Source organism: Triticum urartu, chromosome 2A (assembly GCF_056163025.1).
Source record: "Triticum urartu cultivar PI428250 chromosome 2A, HENAU_Tu73, whole genome shotgun sequence".
Taxonomy (NCBI): Eukaryota; Viridiplantae; Streptophyta; class Magnoliopsida; order Poales; family Poaceae; genus Triticum; species Triticum urartu.
Window position 1 is genome coordinate 743653776 of NC_141874.1, and position 26548 is coordinate 743680323.

Below are 26548 nucleotides of genomic sequence, written 5' to 3' on the forward strand. Positions count from 1 at the left end.
TAAAATTGATCATCCCACTTTCTTCAAAACAACTAGTCTTCATGAACATTGCATGATCTGGCAAGCGTGGCATTGAGAAAAAAAATGCCGTTACAACCTTGCTCAAACTCAGGTAGCGCGCCAAATTTACAGAAAACCCATGCCGAGGACGCACACAGCTCCCCCTCAAAGAATCAACAACCTATTGTTGTTACATATGTATCAACCCCAGAAGAGCGCAATGCAATAATTACAGGGCTCAAAACTTACAACACAACACATCAGAATATGGACAGCTCAATGAGGAATATAACTTATGCGGCGGCTGTGGTGCACAGCACACACCGCATTCTAGACTCGCCCGAGGGGGAACCGTCGTCGTCCTCCGACCCATCGTCGCTGTCCCGGACGTTGCTGTTTGATTTCATCGAGTCCAGCCCGCCTTCGAGGCAAGACTGATGATACGCGTGGCAGCAATAGAACACGATGAATGACATGTCCTGGATGGACAAAGGGTCGAAGCACAGGCAGCATCGAGCGCCACATCTCGTTCTGGATTTCATCTCTAGATTACGTAAGGTCGATGATCTGTCGCCTGTTCGCGAAGATCCTTCATTGACTCTGGCTCCTTGTGCCTCCTCGTCCATGCTTGCCATGCAGACCCCACGCCGAGCCTCATGGTAGTATTTGACCAAAAGATTAACACAATCGGCCTACAGAAGGCAGAGTCAGCAAACATGTAAGATGGATGACAGATAAACCAGGGTAGTGAAATGGAGATGGCTGACCTTTAGTATATCGTTGCATCCATGTCTCAGTGAAGTTTCTGTTCGATAGTCTGTCACAATCTTCACAAGGCGATCCCGCAATCTGTCAAAGCGTGAATAATCAGTAAATACTTTGACCAGGAACGGAATGGGTTAAGAGGTGTCTTTGTCAGTTTTTCACAAATTGTTGGTGAATTATGACGAAAGAAATTGGTTTTGTAAGGTTTTTGTCATGTATAATATTTCCTAGGATCAATCTTGTGATCTTTGGGCGAAATAGACTTCCAGGGAAACATACTTGGGTATTTCTAGCCCATCTGGAACCAAACTGACAATGTACAGAGGGTCAAGATTGCCGACAGTATGTTCCAACAGCATCCCAACCTGCTCAACAGTCACAACAAATAATGTAAGACATATAATATAATGGTATCAATCTCATGACGAGTAAGCAGACATCTCATTCAATTACCATTTCAGGCTTTTGGAGGCACTGTCTTATCAGTTCGTCCCATAATTCATCATCATGTTGCTCCGTAACAAATTCAACGGCCTGCATACAGTCCAAAAATTATGTTATTCTAATCCAAACCCATAGACTCAAGTTGGGTAACACAGCATAAGATATCATAGGAAAATGAGGATAGCCAGGTTAGGACCTCCTGTATATCTTCCAGTTTGTTTATAATTGTAGAAAGCGCTTCCTTAGCATTTCCCATACGACCAAGAACAAAAACTTGCTCCTTGACAAATTCTTTTTGTGCAAATATTTCATATGCCTGAAATACCATACGCCATTGTTAACTATAATGAATGAATAACATTTTTTTTCAAGTATTAGGACTAGGACCTTGTCAAGCCTGTAATGTTGGCTGGTACGAAGGAAGGGTAGTAACATCCTTGGCTCATAATCCGCATAAAGCTCCAGCTACAACACAGAAAGTTTGGAGTTACTAGTTTGTGTCAAAACACGAGATAAGAGGGTACAGAAATAGGGGAGACGGGTAGAATGAGCAAGTAGACAATATATAGGGATAGTATGTCCAATGAGAATCCACATACCTGCATATCATGGTAATCTTTTCCAGCATGTATGTCCACCTCAAACAAAGCATGCAAATACTGATGCAACAGATATTTTTTGTCGCAACTTTTACTTGCATGCAACAGTTGCTCCACGACTTCATACGGGGGAATGATATCACGATGTTGGATCAATAGATGGACTGCCCTTTTACAATCCAATAGCATAAGATTGACAACCTGCAGAACGTAAAGAACAATAAATAAGTGGAGCATGTGAAAGACTTTGTCTTCCTAGGTTATGTTTTGGTAGAATGTAACTATATATAAGGAACTCAAATTAGACCACAGACTAGGATTTATGGCCACATTAAATTCCACAAAATTCAGTCACGAATACAATATCAAATGCTTGTGATAATTTTATCATCCAATTGGGAATCCTTACACCGTACCTTATCATGAATGGCATCATGCAAATTGTGCTTCTCGATAAACTCAAATACTTCAGGCTTCAGCAGCTGAACAAAATAAGGTTTTAGCAATAAAAACATGCCCTAGAAACAAAACTACAGGAACTGCTCCTTTTATAACTCAATTGTAGAATGGAGCTCTTAACTGTTACAATCTAGGGTGTACTTACTTCAGCGAAGAGAGAAAGGGCCTTTTCATATTGACTGTTGATCACGTACAACTCAGCTAAAGCCTACAAAGCAGACAAGATCAAGATACCAACCTCTAGCTCAAATAAATAAATTACAGTCTTTCGACATCCAGTAAACAATGTTCCGACCCACCTCTTTTAATGAGTTAGTCATCGATGAGGAATTGAGCTGTGGCTCAATAGCAGATATGACTGGTGAAGCAGAGTATAATGTAGGTGGCCAACTTTTTATTGTAGTCAAGAGAAGTTCGTGAAAAGACGCATTGGTAGTTAAAGCTACAAGAGCAACCTACATAGACCACATTAGAATATCATTACAAATAGATAGGTTTGGAAAGAACAAGCAAAAAACTGTTAGAAGCAGAGAGGAGCCGGGGCCAAACACAGGATAGTGTTTTTCTGGAGCTGCTACTTGTATTGTTGCCTTGAGGCATATAAACAGTACAGGGCAAGTCGGTTGCTAATGCTGAACTGACCATGCAGCTCTAGCAGTTGCTAGTACATGCAAAAGGCAAATTGACTACTACTAGCTGTCCAGCTGCATACACTATCTTACTGACTAAGGACTCCCTTGATTCATGGTATAGGAAAAATGGAGGATTAATATGCCCTGCCCATCTGGATCCAATGAAATTGCAAGACAAAAGAATTGGGGCAAGTGTGTGTTTGATGGAAGCGTAGGAATTTTCCAAGAGCTTGGAACTCATGCAAAATTTCCTACCAAATAGAAAAAGGAAAGTTCCATAGGAATGATTCCTAAGGATTGCATTCATATGAATCAAACAACATCTATAGAAAAAATTCCAATTCCATAGAATCACAATCCTTTGAAAATCCTGTAAGAATCCTATGAATCAAAGTAGCCCTAAGGAAGCTCTAGCTGGCCTGTACTACTACTCCCTAGCTAAGTAAAATATAACACAAGGATTACAGCTAACAAAAACTAGTACAGGTACCTCATAAGCAGTATCACTCAGCTGTGGATTCTCTATGGGTATGTAAGGGATCAACACAGGAAGCTGGCGGAGATGAGCAAAGTGAAAGACCCACCTGTGGCAGGTAAATTATTGTTATTAGATGTAAAACATGTATGATTAACACAGATAGTGCCCATGGAAAACAACTCCTCTGGGTTTGAAATGTGTCTACATAATTATCTCACCTCTCCCATGCTGAAGGAGATCCTCGCAGTAACTTTGGACAGAGTTGTGCTGCTTCAGCATATTTTCTTTCAATGATCAAGTGATCAAGGTATCGTGTGCCCACCTACAAGATTGAATGAACAAAATTTAATAATAGTTCAACTATTCCTTGTGTGGTTAGATCTCCTTTTCATAGTTAGAGCCACCCTTCGTAAAAACTGCCCCACATACGATAGACCAATTACGCGGTTAAACATAACACACTTATAACTTTCTGAAAAATGAATTGAAAAGAAGAATGCATATATATGGGATTTAAGAAGAGAACATGTATTTCAGCGTCTCATTTATCACTTCCAATGTTATGGTCACCTTAGCTCATGACACTCAAAGGTCTAAAGGTTTTCTAAAATAATGTCTAAAGATGGATTATTTTGAATAGACGTATTGCTCAGTGACAGAGGTCTCATTATTTTCAGATGGGATGGCTAAGTTGTACATGAAGTCAACAATACAGTGAACACCAACCAACATAATACTGGCTCCTTAAAGGTGCCAATTCCTAGGTTTCTAGAAAAAAGCATCCTCGTCATCAGACAAATAATGCTGATGCACTGTACTCCATTTACTATTCAATCTTGACATTGCTACTTTACCTCGTCAAGAAGCTCGGTCCTCCCTTGTCCTGCTTCAACTGCAGCCAATGCCTTTTCATGCCAACCATGTTGAAGAAGCCACGCAATATGGTCTTCAGTATCTCTAATTAGAAGGCACGTGCAATCAGAGAAAAATTGCCAATGAAGATCACCACAATTTCAGAAAGAATAACGCTGTATAAATTACCATTGCCTTGTTTAATTAACAATTGTAGAATAAGGGGCTAATATGCACTCTAGGTCTGTAACATTTTAACGAACCTTGGCTTTGCTACCACAATATCCTTAGGAGACACGATGTAATACAGCGGTTCATCGCCAGCAGCCCACTGTCCACCCGCATTGCTACTTCCTGGATCATAAAACAAGTGTTCCCTCATTATAGAAATTCCAGTGAAGAGTGAAGAAATGTCCATTCACTGTTGAGAAGTCCACCAAACCTGAGAAAGGTGCATGAGCGAGAGTATAATCCTTTGCCTTATAGTGCTCATAACCATGAATGGGCAGGGCATCAGTAGTAAGCACATCATTTTTCCATGAAACAAGATGAATTTCTGGACGCTGCGCTGTTCCCTACAAAATGTTCAGACATAATGGAAATATATCAATGTGGTAAAGGGTAATCCGAAGACAAGCAGTGGTGTTTACCTGGCGTGAAGAAACAGAAGTACTAATTTTTTTATCTCCATCATCCTCTTCGGGGATATAAGCAAGCATAACCAAAAGATCGCCAAACGGAGCAATTCCAGATATGTGGTAGCCAGTTTGGAAAGAGCCCACAATATCAACATACTTCTCAGAACTTGCTGCGGAAATACTCCTTTGCATTCCATTGAGTCCTTGGGATGAATCTGTTCGAATTGCAGCAATCTTGACACTTGTTCCCCACCCAATAACTAAAACTGTGTCGTCCTACATATGGAAAAATCAATCAGTATGCAACCATGTATGTACAGTTTCCATGGTGCATATATCCTTGTTCCTCATAGAACAAAGCATGTATTATGCTCCTAAACATAACAAACAGTATGTTCCACCCATTTCAGAAACTAATGTGCACCATATGCTATTCCTCTTGTTTTGGTCAACATCCTTTGTCTTACACTGTGTGACCCAGATTACAGAGTAAGGAAACGATGAACCCTTATTGCACACATCAGCGGAAAAATTACATGTTTTCTGATTCCTTTTGCAACCTAAGTAGTAGTATTTTTCTGCTAACCAGATTGAGATGTTGAAACTGAGCTGATTGAAATAAACTATATATCTTGAATCAAAACATTATTTACCTGCCAGACCAAGTGAGGAAGTAAAACTTCTGGCCGAGGAATTCCTTTTGGTTTCTCTATGAATGCAATTCCTCTGTCCGTTTTCATATCATGCACTTTCACCCCTGCATCATTAGCCCAGGCAAGAAGATCTGTCCTCCACTTCATAGAATGGATCGGTCCTTCACCCTCACGCAGAACCTAAGATAAGGATACGAGATAACAGCCATGAGAGCTAATTGATCAATCAGATCGTATTTTTATCCCAAGAATGCAAAGCGCACCTTTTTGTTATAGCCTGACACCCAACTCTTCTTTGTCAACACAAGTACTTGACCTGCTAAGCCACCTGTAGCAAATCTATTGTTGCTCCGGGAATACTGAGGGTCTAAAGCAATTGCTTTCATGGGCCGATGATACTCAAACTTGAGTTTCTCATCAGTGAAGAGGTTGCTTATTACTACTGTGCCGTCATCTGAGCAGCTTCCTATATATTCACGATCTTCAAAACTGATGTCATTAATGGTTGCTGTGTGAGCCTTGATTTCCTTTGACTGGAAAACACATATTGAAACAAATAGATGACAATAGATTAGTATCAACATAAACAATAAGGCATTTGACGACAGATTAGTAGGCGTGCCAACATAAAGGATATGGCACTTGTAGAGAAAGCATATATGTGGATGACGAAGGCATCAGAACACAGGCTTCACTTCACATATCACATACCACTTTTTCCCTATATGATTTCCATGAACCCTTTCTTTTGACAGAAACGGTGGAGCTATATTAAGACTTGCAACATGATCATTACAACCAATGTTATCTAGCATGGATTCAACCAATAATGAAGTTTGTTTTTCAGATAACAACCCATGGTGAAGCTAGTAGCAGCTGTGTTTCGTCATCTGTAAAGGTGCAAAAGGTTTTGATGCAGACAGTTACTTCTATTTAGCTCGTTTAACCATGTCGACTCTGCCTCATAGGGTAGAATTTCAGCATAGTCATCACAAGTAATCCCTCAAAATTCCGCCCGCCCAAACGCTATCTGCATCCATAAATCTCCGCAGCAGAAGCTTACAATCGCCCCCCAAAATTCCGCTCTCTGAAACGTCTCTTGGGCAATTGGCTAGGAGTATAGTTGTGCAGCGGCAGGCCAATGCTACGAGCGCATGTAGATAATAAGAGCGGGCTCTCAGGGCGCCCCCAATTCCGCAACAGCAAGCGAGCGTGGCCGTGGCGTACCTGGTTGCCCTGGAAGTCGAGGATGTGGAGGGTGCCGTCGTGGGTGCCGAGCAGGACGGCGCGGTCGGTGACGGCGATGGCGGCGGCGGCGTCGGTGGAGAGGATCGCCGGCACGCTCCCGCCCAGCCGCTGGTACTTGAGCCGCGGCTCCTCCTCCGGCTCGTCCCCCTCCTCCCCCTCCTCCTCCTCCTCATCCTCGTCCTCCCGCCCGTACTCCCCGTCCCCGTTCACCAGCGCCGGGTGGCTGGCGCGCCGCGCGGCGGACGACATCCTCCTCCCTCCTCGCCGCGCGGGGGGATCACGGCGGCGGCGAGATCCCTCGTTCGGGGAGGTGGAATTCGCGAAAAGGTGAGGGTTGAAACCGTAAAAAATGCTGGCTCGTGCTTGGATTGGCGTCCGTCTATCGGCTTGTCGTTACGGCCTTGACTTCGATAATCCGAAGTTCCGAACCGAAGCGGTCCGGTAGACAAAAAGGGAGAACGGTCGAGTCGGGCTCGAGCCGGTGTCGAGTTCGGGCCGCGTCCAGTGGTCAGTGGATTCGGAGTAGATTGGAAGCGTGGCCATTGGCGATGGCGATCCGGGCTGAAATTAATACGCTGATATGGACACGGACAGGCAGGCTTGTAGCTGTGTCCTGCTTACGACTCACCGTGGATGTTTAGTTGGATGGATCCTATTTATGTGTAAGAGTGCCGTCGTAGCTGTCGAGCCCTAAGGCCTTATACAATGCAAGATGCTTAGAGACCAGATTTTTTTTAAGCACCGATACTTATTTGTATAGGATAGATGCTTAGTTAGGCGTCTCTTCTGTAGAAATAGGCATCCGTACTTTTAAGAAAATCCGCTTTACTTTTCTATAAGCATCTAGCATTATATAAGGCCTAAAGGGTTCACATAGTGCTAAAGTTTTCCGACAAGATCAAAACAGTGATTTTGGCCTAGTTTTGCAGGTAGTGAAGGAGGAAGAATGAACAAAGAGTGAGGTGACGAGATAACGAAGCAAGAGCAGGAGGTGGAGTGGAAGAGAGATGAGAGGCGGCGGAGCAAGAGCGAGAGTGACGACGTTGGCAGGAGAGAGGAGAGAAGGCCATAAGAGACTAAGAGTAACTTATGCAAATATCGATCTAAAAGTTATTAGAGGCAATGGCAAATCCACTACCAGCACGAGCACAACAATCGTCTCATGTCTGCGAGGGTGCAGTCTGCTTCCCCTGCCTTGTGACAGGCGGGCACGGCGTGATCAAGCTTCATCGCTCGGCAATCATCAAGCTCTGGATCTGCCATCAATGCCTAGAGAGTGGTTGTCCCTAACATATTTGTCGAGGTGGACCAAAGTGAAGGAAGTTGTGAGATGTTAATAAAAAAAGAGAATGTTCTAGAAATAAAGACTCGATACGAAATCATATTTGAGTTAAAGAAACTGTAGGATTCAGCCAACGGGATAATATCCAATGTCACTGACAAAGCACAAAGAAACACCAGCAACCAAAAAAATACAAAGGTGATGAGAACATGGCTTACAATACAAGCCACACTACAAGCACCTAGAACTAGAGGGGGGGAAGCACGGTTTAAGGAGTCGTCCGGCAGCCCAAACAACGAGGGAGAAGAAAGAAATAAAGAGCTCCAAAGGAAATGCCAGACACTTAAGAGCTTGTACAACCAGGATTGGCTAATTTTGATCTAAAACGTTCGTGAGTGTGCCAGAACATCGGGCACGCCTATTTTGAGTCTCTATTTGTACATGCATGCAACCATGTCTCCTATATCTTTTCTAAATTGCGCCGGTCAAATGTATGTGATTGGTTATAAGATGTTTTGGTAGGCTGAACTAACTTACAAAATGTCTTATATATTTTGATACGGATGGAGCAAAATTTGAACGTGACCATGTTTTAGACTGAATCGACGTACACTAGGAAACGCTAACACTCAACTTTTTTTTTTAAAAAAAAGGGAAACGTTAACACACAAGACGACATACATTTTGGCAAGGGAAATATTTCCAGCCGGCAGCTTCGGCCGGACCCGTGCGGATCGTGCGATCCCTTTCGATCGTGGGTCTAGCGATCTCCCGAGCTGGACACAAACAGCCCCACACATTATTTTTTTTTCAAACAACCTTATCTTCTTCCCTGCATCCTCTCCTTTCTTCCCCTTGCAGCCTTCTTTCTTGGTCGCCACGAATGATGAAGCTTTGATGTTTTTGCTACCAGCTGCTTGCACCGGTGCTTCAAACGGCATGGATCGGGGCCGACGTAAAGATGACTGGCGGTGCTGACACTGCTGTCGTCATCAAACTGCAACGACCGCCTGCTACTAGGAGAGCAGAGATGCCACAACTACCTGTTGCCATGGCCGGAACCGCGTGTATACAGTGTTGCATCCGTGATCTAAAAAAGCTTCAACCATAGATAGAAAAGCTTCAATAGGCACTGCCCAACTAAAAAAACTTCAACCATAGGAGTAGATAGATTTTGCTACTGCCGGCGAGGGTTTTTGCTACATCCATCATGGCGGAGTTGTGACCTCGTGCCGGCGGCGACGATGATGTCATTTTTTGCTACATCCATTCAACGACACATTTTTGCTACCATGGAAAGCTGCATCCGGCTGTATGTTTCGTTGACGGAGCTACATCCCCGCGACGACGGAGGTTATTTTGCTGCAACGATCATTGGCTTTTGCTACGACCAACGAGAAAATTTGGTACATCCATTAATGGCGCAGATGTGACGCTGGACGACGGCGACAATGATTTTGCTGCACCCGTCGCTATTTTTTGCTACCAGCGGCGAAGTTTTCGCTACATCCATCTAAATGGCGTCGATTGGGCGGCCTTTGTTCGTGCAACCTCGGGGCAGTGAGCATCGACGACGGCGGTCAGAGTTGCGGCCGGCGACACGATGATGCTGCGACGGGCGTGATATGGCCGCGACGGCTAGGTGTTGCAAGGATAGAGGACGTTGGGCGTGATGGCGACGCTGTCCTGCTGGAACCAGTGAAGACGGTGTGCTGTGACGACAAGCACCAGCGACGAGGGCGGCGAGCACCGGCGACGAGGGCAGGGACCGGCGGAGGGAGGAGTTCCAGGCGAGGGGGTGGCGATCGGCGGCCGGGATGACATCCACGCGAGCAGGGGGCGGCGCCTGCGCAGCGCACGAAGAGGACGAAGGAGATGAAAGTCAACAGGCAGATCAAACGGTTGGAACGCACTGGATCTAACAGTTGGGGCTAGACGGTGCACCGGCGCAGATCACTGCCCTTTTGGTAACCGGCGCTGTGGTTGATTACTACTCCGTCTGTTGTAGCTCGTGGACGCACGCCGGCACTGGCCCCGTGATGAATACTGTTCAAATGATTGGTGCTGGATTATGTCGAGCGGAATCGCGCGCTTGTGCGTTCGGCTTCTTCCTCTTGGCCCCGGCCTCGGGACAACCTGCTCTGCTCCACCCATCATCCGGCACCGGCGCGCGCGTGGCCGCCCACCGTTTCAAAACGTAATACGTGATCCGGGCGGTGCGGGCGCCGACAAGGAGGCCACGTCGCGGTCGCTGCTCGTGGCCACGGAGGCTCGCGCGGCGCCGGCCCGGCTCCAACGACCGCGTCTCGTCCCATGCCCGGGGTGTTCAAGCAAGCGAGAGGTAGGCAGGCAGGGCCGCGTCTCTGTCCCACGATCACGTCAACGAAGGGAAACTGGGAGAGGGGACACGCGTGGCTGGCGTGATATGGGTCGTGGAGCTATGGCGCCGACGAGGTACACCGCTGCGTGACTCGTGTGGTCGGCCATCCTGCTACCATGCGCTAGTGCCATGACAATTTCAGACGGAGCAAAACATGATCTGTGTTGCTAGTACATAAAAGCTTGTTGCAATATGAGGTCATGTTGCAAACCTCGAGGCGCAAGCTACATGATTTATTTATGCTGCAAACTTCTGAGGCAGCCATGGCCCATGTCGCACACTCATCATTTTGCGTCGGACGTTGTCTATTGCACGCACGGTAAATCCAACGGGCTCGCGATCCGACGATCTTTGTAAAAGAAGAGCTGACCACGTTATTAAATCAGAGTATGGGTTTTAGGCACCATCCAAACGGACCCCACAAGCCAAGCCAGGGACGAGGAGCAACGAAGAACACCATCATCTCTTATCTCTTATAGAGAATTCCTTATTTGACACTATCTTAAAATCTGCTTCCTTATTTGACACTGATTTTTTTTTCAAATTTGCCGCTGTAAAAGCATCTCCCACGAGACAAATGGCGGAAAGTCGTGATGAATGATCAGGAAATATCTGACATTCGTATTCGAGAAAATGCCTGTTTGCATTCAAAACATCCGCATCTGAACTAAAATGAAATAGAAGGTATACAAATTTATTTTGCAAACACAAAACAAATATGGCACGAGATTTAGACAAAAAAATATAGAAATGGAAATGGATATATCCATATTTTAAAAAAGGTGAGCTAGTTTAGGCAATTCTAGCCCCAATATGCCAATTAAGGACAGCAAAACTGGAGCACTGTCGAGTCATCTCACGCCATGTGACTTTCCCACCGTTCGATCAAATGATCTGACTATCACTGGTTGTTCTATGGATAATTGACCGACTGTCTTTGAGGAACGCTATTCCGGTAGAAAAACCCGAGGATTCTGGTTAATCGGGCCTGGCAGCCGAATGCAGCCCATGTAGAAGCACAATCTAGTACCCCACCCCTCCTAGTGTGAGCATGGGTAATCTAGGTCTAGGTGCGCTGCCGTCGAGAGAGAGCGCACCTGGTTACCCGGCAGCACAACCATCTTCTCCTTGATCCTTTCCATTGTCCTTGGCATCCATGTCGCTATCTCGTCACCGAGAAAGTGACTGATGACGAGCCATCAAGGCGTGGTGCCGCAGGCGGCGCTTGGGCTGCGCGCTCATATACAACGACGACGACGTGAGGACTCCAAAAGATGGGCGTCGAGTCTGGGCGTTCCGGTGCATCTAGCCATAACTGGCTCAATATTATAGACGGTCGTGTGTGGTCTTCCCTCTTCGTCATTGTCGGCTTCCCAGCGCCACGTATCCTGGAGCCACGTCGCGTGGGGTATTTTAGGTGTATCCCCTCTTTGGCTCTCCTTCTCTCCTAGGTCCCTCCCTCCCTCCCTCTCTCCGTCCCTCATCAAGCTCGTTCATTTTCTGGTTAATTAACAACCTTTTGGCATTACCTTGTTGCAAACTTGATACCTTAGTTTGCAACCTCTCAATATCACGCGGTACATGCCCGAAGTTTTTGCTGCTCCACTCGTCATCACGTCATAGTTAAGCAACCAAAAAATTAATTCTTAATTGAAGATATATGGTAGTTTTTTTATCTAATTGGGTAAATGAATAGTGAAGTGCTATACTTACTGGTAACCCATAGCTGATTACAAGCTCATGTGCTCTCGGGCGAATAGTAAAATCAGAAAGCAAAGCAAAATATAAAAATCTGATTTTTTTTACATAAACATTGAACAAGTTTTCTATGGGCGTGCAAATATAGTGGTGATTTGACATCGGAGGATCTTGGGAGTAAATAACAAAATCAACGGTCCAAAATCAAAAATCTTGAACTTTTCTCAAAACCCTTTTTTGGCCAAGAGCTCCTTCATTGTCAAATCACCACGAAATTTTGCATACACATAGAAAACGTGTGCATCTTTGGTGCCAATAATAATAATAATAATTATTATCGATATTTTCTGAAATTTCAATCTCTGTCCTCTATGTTTATTCACGTTTTTTTTGAAAAATAAACTAATCCATTTACTTTCGGCCGGCGACAAACTAGTATTCTGCAGCCCATTTGTACCGTGCGTGGGCTTACTTCCCCAGCAGCACACACCGAGCAGATGAGCTGAGCCCACACAGCCTCGTGAGACACAGCCACCGCCAGCACCGACGCCGGAGAGCGGCCGGAAGATGGCCTTGCCGGCGATCCCCGACGAGCTCCTGGTAGACATCTTCCTCCGCCTCCCCACCCCAGGTGACCTCATCCGCGCCTCCGCCGCCTGCGCCTCCTTCCGTCGCCTCGTCGCCGACCGCTCCTTCCTCCGGCGCTTCCGCAAGATCCATCCCCCGCCCCTCCTCGGCTTCCTCTACCCAGGGCAGCACCGCTTCCACCCCGCCGTCCGGCCTCACCCCTCCGCGCCGGCGGCCAGCGCCGTCGCGCTCGCGGCCGACTTCTCCTTCGCCTTCCTCCCCGCCCCCGCCCGGAACTGGTCCGTGCGGGAAGTCCGCGACGGCCGCGTCCTCCTCGACAGATCCCGCCTTCGTGACGCCGGTGATGGGCTGGAAGCCCTCTTCAAGGAGATGGTGGTGTGCGACCCCTTGCACCGGCGGTGTCTCCTGCTTCCCCCAATCCCCGATGACCTAGCCGCTTCGGTCGTTGACCAACTCCTGATAGAAGGGCATTGCTTCGCCGAGACCTTCCTCGTCCCTCCCAGCAACGGCGACGAGGAGGCAGCAGCTGCCACGGAGGAGGAGGGGACATCATTCAGGGTGATCTGGATGGTGCTGTTTGAAGCTAAACTCGTGGCCGCTGTCTTCTCTTCCGGCACAGGGAAATGGCGAGCCTTTTCAAGCGAGTTGTTGCCGGGCTTCGTGTTATCGACATGGATGGTTCTCTTCGTGTCGCGCCATTACGCCCATGGCTGCTTCTACTGGGTTTCAGGTTCAACTGAAAAATTGCTGGTGCTTGACATTCAGAGGATGGAATTCTCCATGGCCGACCACCCACCCGGTGCCAGACATTCGGGCGATGATGTGGCCATCGTGGAGGCAGGCCAAGGCATGATCCGGATGTTTGTGCCTAAGAGCGTCTCCAACAGCCGCGCTAAACTAGCGCCGCGCCGCAAATTAGGCCGTTTTAGCGCGCGCGCTATAACGGGTTGGGCGCGCGGTTGAAAACACTTACCCGCGCGGCGTATTTCGGGCGCCAGCTACAGCGCGCGGCACACTCGAGCGCTCGCGCCGCACTCTCTCCTCTCCTCGTCCTACGCCCCGCGCGCGCCGGCGCCGGCGCCCTGCCACCCACCCATGGACGCGCACACCGAAAAGAAGAAGAGGAAAGAAGATGATGAGCTCAAAAATGCTATGGAAGCTATTGTGAAGGCAAGGTCGAAGCCAATGAGGTGAGGAAAATGGCAAAGAACCAAGATGTCGTGGCTGAGGAGAGGAGGTTGGTGGCCGAGGAGAGAAGGGTGGCGGCCGAGGAGAGAAAGGTGGCTTTGGAGAAGAGGAAAGTGAGCAACGAGGAGCGAGCTAAGTTGTTGGAATGGGAGAAGCACTTATTTTTCTTGGACACATCTAACCTCAATGCGGCGCAAAAAGAGTATGTCAATCTTGCCCAACAAGAAGTCTTAATCCAAAAAAGAGCCTTGGTTCGTGCAATGGGTGGCGGTGGCCTCGGCGTCGTGGGTGGCGGTGGCCTCGGCGCCATGGGTGGCGGTGGCCTCGGCGCCATGGGAGGCATGGGTGGCTTTGGAGCCACGGGAGGTATGGGTGCACCTCCGGCCGCCATGGGAGGCATGGGTGCACCTCCGGCCGCCATGGGAGGCATGGGTGGCTTTGGAGCACCCTCCGACGCTATGGCCGCCATGGGAGGCATGAGTTTTGCTTCTCTCATGGGAGGCATGGGTGCACCTCCGGCCGCCATGGGTGCAATGTCTTTCGATGTGCCTTCTCACACACATTCCCATGAAGATGCCGTTGAAAATCTTGCCAACACCGTCGAAGCTTCACATGATGTGGTGCGTGATGCGGTGCGTGATGAGGAGAGGGAGGAAGATTCATCTTCGGAGGTGGAAGAGTCGTCTTCGGAAGATGAGGACGAAGACGAAGACGAGGAAGATGAAGATTGATGTGTCTTTCATGTCTTGAACTTTAGTTTGCATTTGAACTTGGTTGGATGAACTTATGGGCATGATTTTGAACTTGTGGGTATGAACTTTTATTCATCAACTTGTTTGTGTCAAATTTCACATGTTTATTTTTTTTTTAAAATATCATATATGCAAAATGTCCGGCGAGTCGCGCGCGCTGTATTTTTGCGCTCTACTGGAGCGGCGCGCGCGTGCTGCATTATAGCACGGCTACTGGAGCCAGCGCAAACGGGTGCGCAAAACCAGCTGCAACGCGCGCGGTAAACAAGTTTTTTACGCATGGCGCTTAACACGGCTGTTATAGATGCTCTAAGCCCGACACATCTCGCCTTAAATATAACGTTTGGCGAAACAATGCTGGGATTTCTACCCAGTGGCAGATGGAGAAGAGGACATTCTCGCTGGATTCCGGGTCCTTGCTCACGGGTGCAGTGGGGAGGCACTTGCTCCTATATCAGTGTGGAAGCTCGTTGGTCAAGTCAGGTGGTTTCACGCTGGACGTCAACACATTACAGTGTGAGAGGGTGTGCGCTTCTTTGCCCAAACCATCGCACATATATTGCAACTTCCCACCGTCGTTATTAGGGCATCTACAATGCACAGCCTCTTAACCAGGCGCTTAAAAGGGAAAAGAATGGGATCTCATTAAGCACCTAGCGCAAAAGCCTAAGCTTCCAACACGCAACCGCTTAAAATAGACGCTTGGATTATTAAAAAAAATCAACAGTGCACAACAAGTTGGCCTAGGCGCCCGACTCCTCTTATGGCAGCGATGCCAGCCTGATGCCGACCGATGCTGGGATTGAAACAGATGGTTGCCAGATTGGCTAGGATTTTATTCCTTAGCGTCTGCTCTAAGCGCCTCTATTGTAGATGCCCTTAGCGTCACCGACAGTGTCAAGTGGTAAGCCTTCTGTTGAATGCCAGAAACCTGCTTCCCTTCATATCACTGTCACACAGCTTACGGTTCAAATGATCACAACATTTATCTCCTCTAAACAAAATATTTGTCACGCAAAATAATACGTACCTCCTTTCTTTTGAAATCCCAATTTATTTTCAGTTCACGCATATGTTTATCTCCTCTTCATGACATCTATCTTGAGTTACAGCTCCACATGTTGGGGCACTTTATTTCATCTATAGTAAGTTACTAAGGTTCCGCACAAAAAGCAAATTCACCCGTAGTGATTTACATCAGTACTTTCTGTCAAAAACCCAACTTTGTTTGCCTGCACACTAATGTAAACCTTTTTGCATCTTCCCCTGTTGGCAGTGCACTTTTGTGATTCATGCTGCCATTAGTCTTTAGAATGTATCCTCTTTGGTATTGAACTCTGATAATTTTACAACCAAGATATCACCTTTGTTTAGCCTACTGTTGCAATGGAACCTAGTAACCTTCTACCGGATTGCCATTGGTGCTTTCTATGTGCAAATGTTATTTATTTTTTCCTCCTTTAATCATCTTCCTATCCTTTTTGTCTGTGCTTCCTGTAATTTCTTTCCCATGCGCGTCCTTCCTTTGAAGCATGGAAACACACAAATTAGAGTACTACACAATTGCCCTTGGTTGCTGCATGATTGAGACCATTAAGATTCTTTTTTTACAGAACTTGGTTGAATTTGTGAGTACAGAATTGCTGGATTTGATACCAGGTTCTCTATTCATAAGTTACCTGCAATTTCATTATTAAACCTTGATCACATTACTATTGTTTTTCAATCAACATAGAACCATTCGAATCTCAAGGTCACTTCATATATAAGATATTTTAACCTAAAGACTAATAGTTGTACACCATAAAATAGAGTGATTTCAGCCTTGGTAGTGCGCAACTTTAAGTGAAACTGTCAGACAAGTGAAAAATAGCATTGGCTTGTGTCAATGTAATGGTGTGACCCTGTGCAATGCAGCCAAACCCCATGCTGACGTCCGGGGAGAGGGGGGCGCTGTGCGGGTGCCTGAACTACAAGAAGCCGACCCTGGAGGCGTGGAAGCGCACGTCCTCGCAGCGGCCACCCAAACTCCAAACCCCTTGTTCGCCGGCGGCAACGATGCTGAGGCGGGTTGTGGTGGGCGAGGAGGCGCTGGGGATGGACCTCCGGAGGGTGCAGGGGCGGGTGGCGTAGCTCGAGAAGGCGTGCAAGGAGGCGAGGGACGTGCCGGTACCAGGGTGTCGAGGAGGACGGCTGCGGCCAAGGGCAACAAGTCCTTCAGCTGGAGGGGCTGCTTGCCTTTTTGGATGTGATAGCTAGTCTCAGATCCTTTTGTAAGTTCATTCATTTGCCTGATGTGTTGTGCTGGTCTCTTGGTTTGTGCTGCGTGTTGGTCACTCGCTGGTTACGAGCAAGACTGGCAGCTGAGCTGGGACTTCAAGCTTTCACCGTTTGCCCCCTGTTTGCTTCTATCGTCCTGTGCAACTGTTGCGAGATGACTGATCGGCAGTGCAAGTATTATTATTACTTGACGATTTCAAGCGCTGGAAGGAATTGGGAAAATTTTGTTTTTGCCACTCTAGATTTTGCCAATTTTCCTTATGCCACTCTAGATTTTGACATTTCACTTTTGCCACTCTTAGCTTTTGACAATTATCACAATTGCCATTCCGTGGCAAAAGCAGAATAATTTTATTTCATTTTTGCCACTCTTAGCTTTTGAAATGTATCACAATCGCCACTCCGAAAATTTTGCTTTTGCCACCGGAATGGCAATTCAGATAATTGTCAAAAACTAAGAGTGGCAAAAGTGAAATGTCAAAATCTAGAGTGGCATAAGGAAAATTGGCAAAATCTAGAGTGGCAAAAACAAAATTTTCCCGGAAGGAATTAGTACTCCCTCTGTTCTTTTTTTACTTCGCGTGTTAGTCCTGCCTGTACAGTTTGACCAAATTTACATTGAAAATTTTCAACATCTACTATACCAGATAAATATAACACTATGAAAAGAATACCATTCCATGATGGATCTAGTGATATTGATTTGGTATTTTTGAACATTGATGATACTCCACGGAGTATCTTTTCTCTGTGAACTTGGCAAAAGGAATACCATTCCATGGAGTACCTTTTTTCTATAAACTTGGTAAATTTCAAACTAGAGCAGTGGAGGGATGGATGGTATTTCTTCTTTTGAGGGATGGAGGTATAAGATGGTATTCAGCCAACCGTTTCGAGAGGATTTTTACTCATAATTTGATGCACTCGTCTGAGTTACCAGGCTATCATGGATGTTCTTCGTTCCGAATTATTTACTTTCTTCATAAACCGTGCAATCTCCAACGTACAGAGAAGAGGGCAAGACCTTCATGCTCAGAAGTAACCTTAAAAAGACATTTATACTAGTCTTGTGTGCACTATCTGCAAACAGCATGAACACCACTGTCCATCCGGGAAGGCCGCAATCATGTTCATCTCTCTTTTTCTTTTCAAAAGCTAGACTACACTGAGCTGACACATGTTCATCCATTATGTTTTAAACTATGAATCAGTATAATTTTGTATGATGGTTTCTACATTTGCTCGACATTGACAAACGCGACTAGACCCCAGTATATTCTGCATGATGGTTTCTACATTTTGCTGCAACCGTATTTTTTTTGTCTGATTCAGTTGCTTCATTTTTGGCACATTTGTATCAAAATGGAGAACCTCGTACCTTTACTTAATATAATAATCCTAGTAGATCTCAGTGTTGAAATGAGGCAGAAATTCCCTTGTTTCTTCTGAAACAAAGGTCCACAGCAGTCACGTCTGAGCTAACCACCATGCCGAGGATGCCGCTCCAGTAACAACATAAAGGTTTGGCTTGACATGGGACTGGGGTATGATAGGTTCCAGGAGGCCTTTGATAGTACGCCAATAACGCACGTCGAAATGACAGAATCGGACCATTGTGCACTGCTTATATCGGTTCAGAACTCAAAGTGGCATACAGAGAACAAAACAGCCAGAAAATGCATGGACTAGACATGATGGTTTATGAACTTATGATGGTGTGGTGGCAAATGCATGTGTACCTAAGACCGGAGGTCTGGCATAAGTTCATGAATCGCTTGCAGTGGAGCCGCACTGAATTTGGTCTTGTCTCAAAACAGTTAAAAACTCTGAGATGCAGGCTTGAAAACTTAAGAGGAGAATCCTTGGGTTGTGGCCTGTCGAGAACGGAGAAAAACTTGATGCGCAGAATCTCAGAGTTATTATCCAGGGGAGAGGCATTAGCTCTGCCACGTGCTCTTATCCAGTTTAAATTGGAAAGGATATCGCAATACGACATATTTTCATGCGCGTGCAAAAGGACGTCATGGAATTAACAAACAAAAAGTCTCTGGCTCGGGAGGATGGAGGTATTTTGACAGATCATAAAGAGATGGAGGTCTTGGCTATCGACTTCTATAAAAAATATATTTTCACCGCCCAAGATGACATTAGGCCATACGTGGTCACTTGTGCAATTGAGATTAAGGTGACTGAGGCTATGAATGAGAGATTGTGTGCTCCTCTAATTGATGCTGAGATTTAGAATGCACCGTCTATGATGCGCCCAAGCAAGCCCTCATGAACCGAAGGTTTCATAGCAGGCTTCAATAAATCAGCATTTTATGACGAGTAAGGTATCGCCCCCTTGCGGTTAGAGAAGCATTGCTCTCGTTGCTGATTATATGTTCAGCGGATTCTTACCGCCTCAGGTTGCAAAGTGGCGGTGGATGGCTTGAAGCAGGGAAGTTCAACCAGGTATGATGCTATTATACATGAAACTATATATCGCTCCTTGGCGTTTACTATTTGTAATATTGTTCATGAGTTTGAAATCTCGCATTTCGAAGATGACAACCTCGTAAAATATGGGATTGACCGTCATGCTTGATTAGGTATTTAGGTTGGGTTAAAAAAACAAGGAAGCGAGACATATCGTCCCCTCCCGTCCGCGTGCGCGTGCGGCGGAGGTCGCTAGGTTTTCCGTCGGTTGGTGGGCCGAAAGCCCATGGCGCGTGCCGCACTCCTCCGTTCCTTCCCGCCGCCCCGCGTCCGCCCATTTTCCTCGCCGGCGGCGGCTCCCTTGGCCCCACCCGGCGGCGGCTCCTCCGCTCCTCGTGCGGCGCAGGGTCGAGAATCCGGAGGAGCGGTCGGTTTCCGAACGGAACTCCCCGAGTTCTCCCCCGAATCGCCGATGCTGCGGGCGGCGGCCGAGGCGGCGCTGCGGCGCGTCTCGCCGGCCCCGGCAAGATCCGTGCACGCGCAGTTTCGCCGGGGCCCGGAACTGCGGGTGGCGTGGGTCCCCCTGTACAGACGCCTGTCGAAGCTGCCCCCAGCGGCGCCGCTGGGATGCGTGGCGGCGGAGCTCGACCGGTGGCTCCGCGAGAGACAGCCGCTCTGCGAGCACCAGCTCCTCTTCTACGTCCGCAAGCTCCGCAACTTCAGACAGCACAGGCGCGCCCTCGAGGTAAGCCTGCCTGACCGACCGACCCCCCCTCCCGTTTCCAATGTGGCCGCGCCTCCATCCGGTTCCTGGATCCAGGACAGGCGACGCGGCTATCTACAGGTGGATTGGTGATTGAAATGCAAGGGTTTTGACTGACTACAAGTGTGGTTTTAGATTTTGGCGACAGAAAACCTGAAACTTTATTCTGTTATTACTGCTGGTTCAGCTGCCACCTTGACAGAGTATAGGAAATATATTCTGAAGATGATAGTCTAAATTAGCTGTCTCTCAGCTGCTACCTTAAAATGCTGATGCCCGGGGCTACTTTTAGCTCAAGTGCTGTTCAATAAACAACAACTAACATTCACTGCAGAGAGGATCACAATGGTTATAGTGTCTGTCTTCACCATTGGTCTCTTTGCCTGTGCAATCTGCGCAGGTACCCAGTAATTTATTCATCCAGTTACCACTACTTCATTGAGTTTACATGCTCCCAATAAAAATTCAATCTGATTTCTGATAAGCCTTGTTTTGTGGCACTTGACCCCCACCCCAACCCCGCAGTTATGGCATGTCTTTCGAAACTGGGTAAAGGAAGGTAGACGATGATCTTGGGAACGAGGATCAGACCTCAGGGGGTAGCATGGAGGCAAAGATTCACCCTCCAGGCTGCTTTTGGGAGTTGTCCTGGCTTAATCTAGGAGGCTCTGAAACTTTCCTGTGTTTGGACACTATTCTCTCTTGCCCTACAATTATATGGACTTGAATTTGTATTAGTACCTACACCCTTCACTAATAAGGGTAGGAACTGACTAGCTAGTAGTACTAGTACAACTCGGTGGCTCAAGTCAATATGTCAGACTTGCAAACTCTAACTAGGACTCTAAGTAAGACACGCTCTCTAATTAACATGGCTACACGCCTGCTGCCACTTCCAATTCTTGTGATGCTGCCAGCGCTGATCCTTGCTGATGAGTCTGACTCTGGTAGGACTTGCCCCAAAGGTGTCCACAACATTTGTCCCCTCGTTCTGAATCAACTCATCCTCGAGTTGGATGTTCAGATACTGACATTAAAGTTCTTCCAGCAGTTCCCACGTTGCACCTTTATCTTGTTGATTCGATACCCAGCTTTGTTCAGTGAGGGATTTGGGCGACATCAGGGTTGGGTGCCACTGGTGGAGAGCAACAGGGGATCCTGAGCTATGATCGGCGTCTTTACCTTCTTTCTTTGGTACCTTGCTTTGTTCTGCCGGTTTTCCCTGTAAGTTGTTGGCTTTTTTTTAAGTTTGGGAGACGAACTTTTAAGTTGCAAGTAATGTTTTTGTAGCTTTGGTTGCAGAGCCTTGGTTTCAAGCTGGAGGCTTGGGTAAGGCCATCTCTGATGTATCCCTCTGGATCTTGTTGTGTTATCAGTTTCAGTGGGAAATGAGTTTGGGAGCGGCATTGCGTCAGCTGCTGCTGTGCCTCTCCACTGAACCAGGAGCTCACATTGTCCATGGTTCGACTTTGTATGCACCACCTTGTCTGGGTAGGAAGCACTTGCCTATGCAGAATGTCTGGGAGGGGCACAACCACATTAGCACGGTCTCCTTGGTACTCCTTGAGCAGAGCCACGTGAAAGGCATCATGTATCTTGGCACAGACAGAAATCGAAAATGACAGACCACTGAATCAGTTCGTTCCAAAATTTTAAGGGTCCATAAAAGGTTGCACTGTCTCCTTGACACCTGCTATGGTTGCCCCTACCAAACCCGCTGGCCTACAGCATAGTCAACCTGACAGTGGTTCTGGTCATATTGGTCTTTCATAACAGCCTGAACTTGCAGTAATCTTTCCCTTATTTCCATGATAAACTCATCCCTACCCCTCGTCTGATTATGAATAGCAGTTACCTTTGCCTTTCCTCGTTCATTGAATAAAAGAGTCGGTGGTTCACTTAGCACAATGCTGAGGGCGCTCTCCAGTTAGGCAGCGAAATCACATCGTCATCACACGATTAACCACCTCAGTTTGAATGTCCAACTGTGGATGGAAAGTTGCGGTCATCCGCAGCTTGATACCACCCATATGGAATGACTCTTGCCAAAAGTTGCTGCTAAAAGTTCTCATCTGTGAATTTTATCTATTTAGTTTAGTTTGGTGAGTGTATCTTCTGACTAGTATGATGGAAATTATTTTTATGGTCGGGTTGTTAAAAATGCCAGTAGTGCATCAGTTTTACATCTTTGGTTTATGCGGAATCATGCTGCAAATCGGATTCGGAATTTTTATATTAAAAAAAATACCCATGTCTTCAACTATCGCGAAAGTCTACTTTTATTTATATTTAACCCCTCTAAACTTTGTATGTCATCAGAAATCGCCAGTTGTGTTTCTCTTGGAGTTGTGTGTACTTCTGTATATAATAGTTCCATATGGACCTTTTCTCTTTTTACATCTAAGTATTTATCTGAAGCCCCCTTTCTAGCAAAGGGAACTTATGTTCACTGTATTACGATTGACCATGTTGTATGTTTACAGCTGATAGACTGGATGGAAGCTCGTGGGGCATACTTGCTTCCTGGGGATCATGCGCTGCGGCTTGACCTTGTATGCAAAGTGAATGGGCTAGAAGCTGCCGAAGAATACTTCTCGAGTCTTCCGGATATGCATAAATCAGTGAAAACATATTCCTCTCTGCTTAACTGCTATGCAGAACACAAGCCAGAGAAAGGTCTGGAACTGTATGAAAAGATGAGAACCATGAACATCGTTCCGAATACACTGGTGTACAAGAATTTGATGTCCTTGTACCTGAAGGCAGGCCAGCCAGAGAAAGTCCTCAAAACATTTGAAGAAATGCGAGGAAATGGCATACAAACAGATAATTTTACATACTGCATCCTGACAGAAAGCCATATTATGGTTAATGGCCTAGAATCCACCAAGAAGTTCCTGGAAGATTTGGAGAAGTCAATTCCAGTTCACTGGTCCCTGTACACTGTGCTGGCTAACAACTACAATAAAGTGGGGCAGTTTGACAAGGCGGAATTGGCCCTAAAGAAAGCTGAGGAAGTCATGGACAAGGGTGAGATGTTTGCTTGGCATAATCTTCTCTCCCTCTATGCCAGTTCCGGCAACTTGTCCGAGGTCAAGAGGCTTTGGGTATCTCTGAAGTCAGAATTGAAGATATGTTCAAACAGAAGTTACCTAGTGATGCTTTCATCTCTGAAAAAGCTAGACGATTTCGACTCCATGCAGCAGGTTTTCCAGGAGTGGGAATTCACTCAACAGAGCTTTGACATGAGGATACCAAACGTGATGATTCGAGCTTACCTTGCCAAGGACATGACAGACGAAGCCGAGGCTCTCCGCCAGGCAGCCATGGCCCAAGGCCGTTCTGATCCTATGACCTTCTACATATTCGCTGAGTCCTATCTGGAGAAATCCAGGACCGATGCAGCGCTCCAGGTCTGGAGGGACGCAGAGAAGATAGTCAATACCCCAAACTGGGCACCGCGGCCAGAGTTTGTGAAGAGATTTCTGAAGCATTTCGAGGAGGCGAAGGATGTGGATGGGATGGAGTCGTTCTGCGCGTGCCTTGAGAAGCTGGAGTGCCTCGACGCAGATGCTCGTGATGCCCTGTCCCGGACCTATGTAGGTGCAGGCAGAACAAATCCATCCTCTATCATTCACCGGACGGAAGAAGACCAGGTTGAGACTAGACCTGGCTAGAAGCAAAGGCGTGCTGTTGCGTCCCACCGTTGTCGAAACAACCTTTCCCACCCTTTAATTGTTTGGCGTTGATGTCCTGAGCATGAGCTTTATGATTTTGCCCTTTAGTTTCATGCTGATAGTCTTTAGTTCCCCTTTAGTTTCATGTTGATAGCCTTGCCCTTGTGGCATCAGAGATAAACATGTACTCTCCTTACAAGCTGGTTATATACATGTTGAAGATGGCAACAAGAATTATTCATGTTGAAGCTACTAACTATTCCATCCGTCCCAAAATAAGTGTCTTAACTTTGTACTAACTTTAATGGGCAATCTGAGAATTTTCTGTGGACTACATGTTTATCAACAAAGAGGGTCAACACCAGTAGCAGTGCCCGTGAAATATTTAGTTGAAATTCTCTTGTTTAGTGCCATACTTAAAGAGAGCGTATATCTCTAAAGTGTAATCCGACTAAATATTCGTCAACACAAGTAATGGAACGAAACAAAATTACATACACCCTTGTAAAAAGAAACAGTACTACAAGTAGATTTTCTGGAAAGCAGACGGAAAGATCTGTATTGCAAATTTGCAATCATCTCCTTGGTTCTTGTAACACCGAAGAGTTGATGTGAAATATATTGATAATAGTAGACAAACTAACTTGATCATCGTTTATTATCGAATTTCACAAGGGCTAAAACCATCCCATATATTGAGACTAGACCTGGCTAGAAGTAAAGGCGCGCAATTGTTAGGCGTTGATGGCCTGAGCATGGGCTCTATGTTTTTGCCCTTCAGTTCCATGTTGATAGCCTTTAGTTCCGCTTTAGTTTCATGCCATATATAGCCTTGCCCTTGTGGAATCAGAGAGAGAGAGAGAGAGATAAACATGTAACTACCAGCTGTGGTTATATACCATTAACCCGGTGGGCTAGATGAGATGGCAATCATTAATTTTTGATGTCCTAGCTATTGACTACTCCCTCGGTTTTTTTACTCCGCATATTAGCTTTAACCTTAGTCAAACTTTATAAACTTTGACCAAGCTTATCGAAAACAATCTAAACTTTCACAATAACAAATATATATGGTATGAAAATATATCGAATGATGATTCTAATGGTATTGATTTGGTATTGTGGATGTTAGAGCAACTCCAATGGGGCGACCCATTTCGTCCGCCCGCGTCCGTTTGGGTCGGCGCGGACAAAAGTGGCGGCCCAGCGCGCCGACCCAAACTCAAATCGTGTCCGTCCGGCGTCCGTGCCGACCCAGTTCCGGCCCAAAATTGCGCCTGAAATGCGTCGGCGCGGACGCGAAGATGACGCGCCGCGCGTCTCCTCACCGTCCGCCGCGTCCCCATCTGGCGACCACCCAACCGCCACTGGTCGTCTTATTTATGATGACCACCGACAGCGGGCCCACGCGTCAGCCAGGCGCGCGTTCTTTTTTAACCACGCCTGCGGCGGGGTCGGCCTCATCCACTTCTCCCGTCCACATCTGCCCCACCACTTCCTTTGCTTCCTCGCCGGCGACCGCAAACCCTAGCGCGCGCCATGGGCCTCTTCGGCAAAAGCAATGGCAAGGGGAAGGGCACCCCCGGCGCCTCGTCATCCCGTGCTCCCCCTCCCCCTCCACCGCCGGCGCGTTTCCGCCCTGGACGCCGGCGCCTGCACATCCCGGTGCACCAAGCGCGGTGGCACTGGGAGTACAAGCAGCCCCTCCCCTACCCCGACGTGACGCTGCCGCACCATTGGCATTTGGATCCAAACCGGATCCCGGTGCCGGCGGTTCCGTGGACCCAGCGGGCGCACGACGACGAGGTGCGCCGGCGCCGCGCGCTGCTCACGCCGGAGCAGCGTCGGCTGCCCGAGTACGCCGCCGACTCTCCTAACTGGGAGGCTTGGTTTGCCCTCGAACACGAGGAGCAACGACGCTCGGGTGTCGACGTCGTCCCGCCGCCGTTCCACCGCCGCCCCCGCAGGTAGAGTCGGAGGACATGGAGGCGGAGGCGGAGTATCAAGCCGCCCTTGAGGAGGCCCTGCAGCACGTGCTGCAGGCTAGCCGCATCGAGGAGGACGCGCACTGGGATGGGCTAGAGCAAGCCCTTGCCCTGTCGGCGGCGGGGGACTCCGTCCACACCCCGCTCTTCGTGCCGCCGCCTCCGCCGTCGCCGCCTGTACAGCCCAAGCCGGAGCCGGAGTCGGAGCCGTCGCGTAAGCGCTCCCCGCCTCCACCCACTTGGCCGGAGGAGGCCAACTCATGGACGGGCCAGTACCGCGAGTGGGTGAGCGCGCCTCCCGTCCACTTCGCCGCGACGCCGGAGAAAGAGGCGGCCCACCTCGAGCAATGGAAGGAGCACTGGCTCCGCCAGGAGCAGGTCGACGGCGAGGAGCAGATACGCTACGAGGCCATGCTCCAACGCGACGCGGAGGTGCTCCGGCTCGAGGAGGAGGAGGAGGAGCGCGCGCGGCTTGCCGCAATGCCGCCGCCCCAGCAGATGCCGGAGGAGGCTGCCCTGGCAGCGTACCAGGCGGCGTTCGGGTGGGTTGGCCCTGCTCCGGTCTTCATCGACCTCACCAACGACGGCGGCGTCGAGGGCAAGGGCAAGGGCAAGGCCGACGACGTCTAGGGCAGCGTGCGGGGCGGCAGCAGGCGGGCGCAGACTTTTTTAATGTTTTATTTAATGTTTATTAGATGTATGTGGACTTTGGCCGGCGTTTGACCAGCCACTTTTATGTTTAATTATGTTTACTTCGTGCAACTTGTTT

At 47.6% G+C, this 26548-nt stretch overlaps 3 protein-coding genes across 3 annotated transcripts; 2 read left to right on the forward strand and 1 right to left on the reverse strand.

The window, feature by feature from the left end:
* VPS41 (vacuolar protein sorting 41) lies at positions 1-7318 on the reverse strand. Its single transcript, XM_048703865.2, has 19 exons — positions 6748-7318; positions 5784-6053; positions 5521-5700; positions 4880-5143; positions 4672-4804; positions 4493-4583; positions 4232-4334; positions 3596-3699; positions 3390-3483; positions 2567-2722; positions 2413-2475; positions 2225-2290; positions 1809-2009; positions 1597-1674; positions 1406-1525; positions 1219-1299; positions 1045-1130; positions 768-849; positions 1-692 (listed from the first exon to the last, which is right to left on the reverse strand). Exons 1-19 carry the CDS (start codon positions 7015-7017, stop codon positions 294-296), a joined length of 2841 nt encoding a protein of 946 aa, XP_048559822.1. The 5' UTR covers positions 7018-7318; the 3' UTR covers positions 1-293.
* Positions 7319-12404: 5086 nt separating this feature from the next.
* LOC125534478 (uncharacterized) lies at positions 12405-16908 on the forward strand. The gene is made up of 4 exons (XM_048697690.2): positions 12405-13592; positions 14971-15237; positions 15536-15560; positions 16574-16908. The coding sequence occupies exons 1-4, from the start codon at positions 12696-12698 to the stop codon at positions 16906-16908; spliced, it is 1524 nt and encodes a 507-aa protein (XP_048553647.2). The 5' UTR covers positions 12405-12695.
* A 2649-nt stretch (positions 16909-19557) lies between these two features.
* Positions 19558-24050, forward strand: LOC125540275 (pentatricopeptide repeat-containing protein At4g01990, mitochondrial-like). The gene is made up of 2 exons (XM_048703869.2): positions 19558-20099; positions 22601-24050. The coding sequence occupies exons 1-2, from the start codon at positions 19641-19643 to the stop codon at positions 23792-23794; spliced, it is 1653 nt and encodes a 550-aa protein (XP_048559826.1). The 5' UTR covers positions 19558-19640; the 3' UTR covers positions 23795-24050.
* Positions 24051-26548: the final 2498 nt, after the last annotated feature.

Excerpts from the sequence above, each read along its gene's own strand:
- VPS41 (XM_048703865.2), bottom strand. The coding sequence starts at position 7,017 with ATGTCGTCCGCCGCGCGGCGCGCCAGCCACCCGGCGCTGGTGAACGGG. Across the intron at positions 6,054-6,747 it reads TCGACTTCCAGGGCAACCAG|TCAAAGGAAATCAAGGCTCA; the intron begins GTACGCCACGGC and ends TGTGTTTTCCAG. Across the intron at positions 2,476-2,566 it reads TGACTAACTCATTAAAAGAG|GCTTTAGCTGAGTTGTACGT; the intron begins GTGGGTCGGAAC and ends TCTGCTTTGTAG.
- LOC125534478 (XM_048697690.2), top strand. The coding sequence starts at position 12,696 with ATGGCCTTGCCGGCGATCCCCGACGAGCTCCTGGTAGACATCTTCCTC. Across the intron at positions 13,593-14,970 it reads GGATGTTTGTGCCTAAGAGC|CCCGACACATCTCGCCTTAA; the intron begins GTCTCCAACAGC and ends AGATGCTCTAAG. Across the intron at positions 15,561-16,573 it reads GTCACCGACAGTGTCAAGTG|CCAAACCCCATGCTGACGTC; the intron begins GTAAGCCTTCTG and ends TGTGCAATGCAG.
- LOC125540275 (XM_048703869.2), top strand. The coding sequence starts at position 19,641 with ATGGCGCGTGCCGCACTCCTCCGTTCCTTCCCGCCGCCCCGCGTCCGC. Across the intron at positions 20,100-22,600 it reads AGCACAGGCGCGCCCTCGAG|CTGATAGACTGGATGGAAGC; the intron begins GTAAGCCTGCCT and ends GTATGTTTACAG.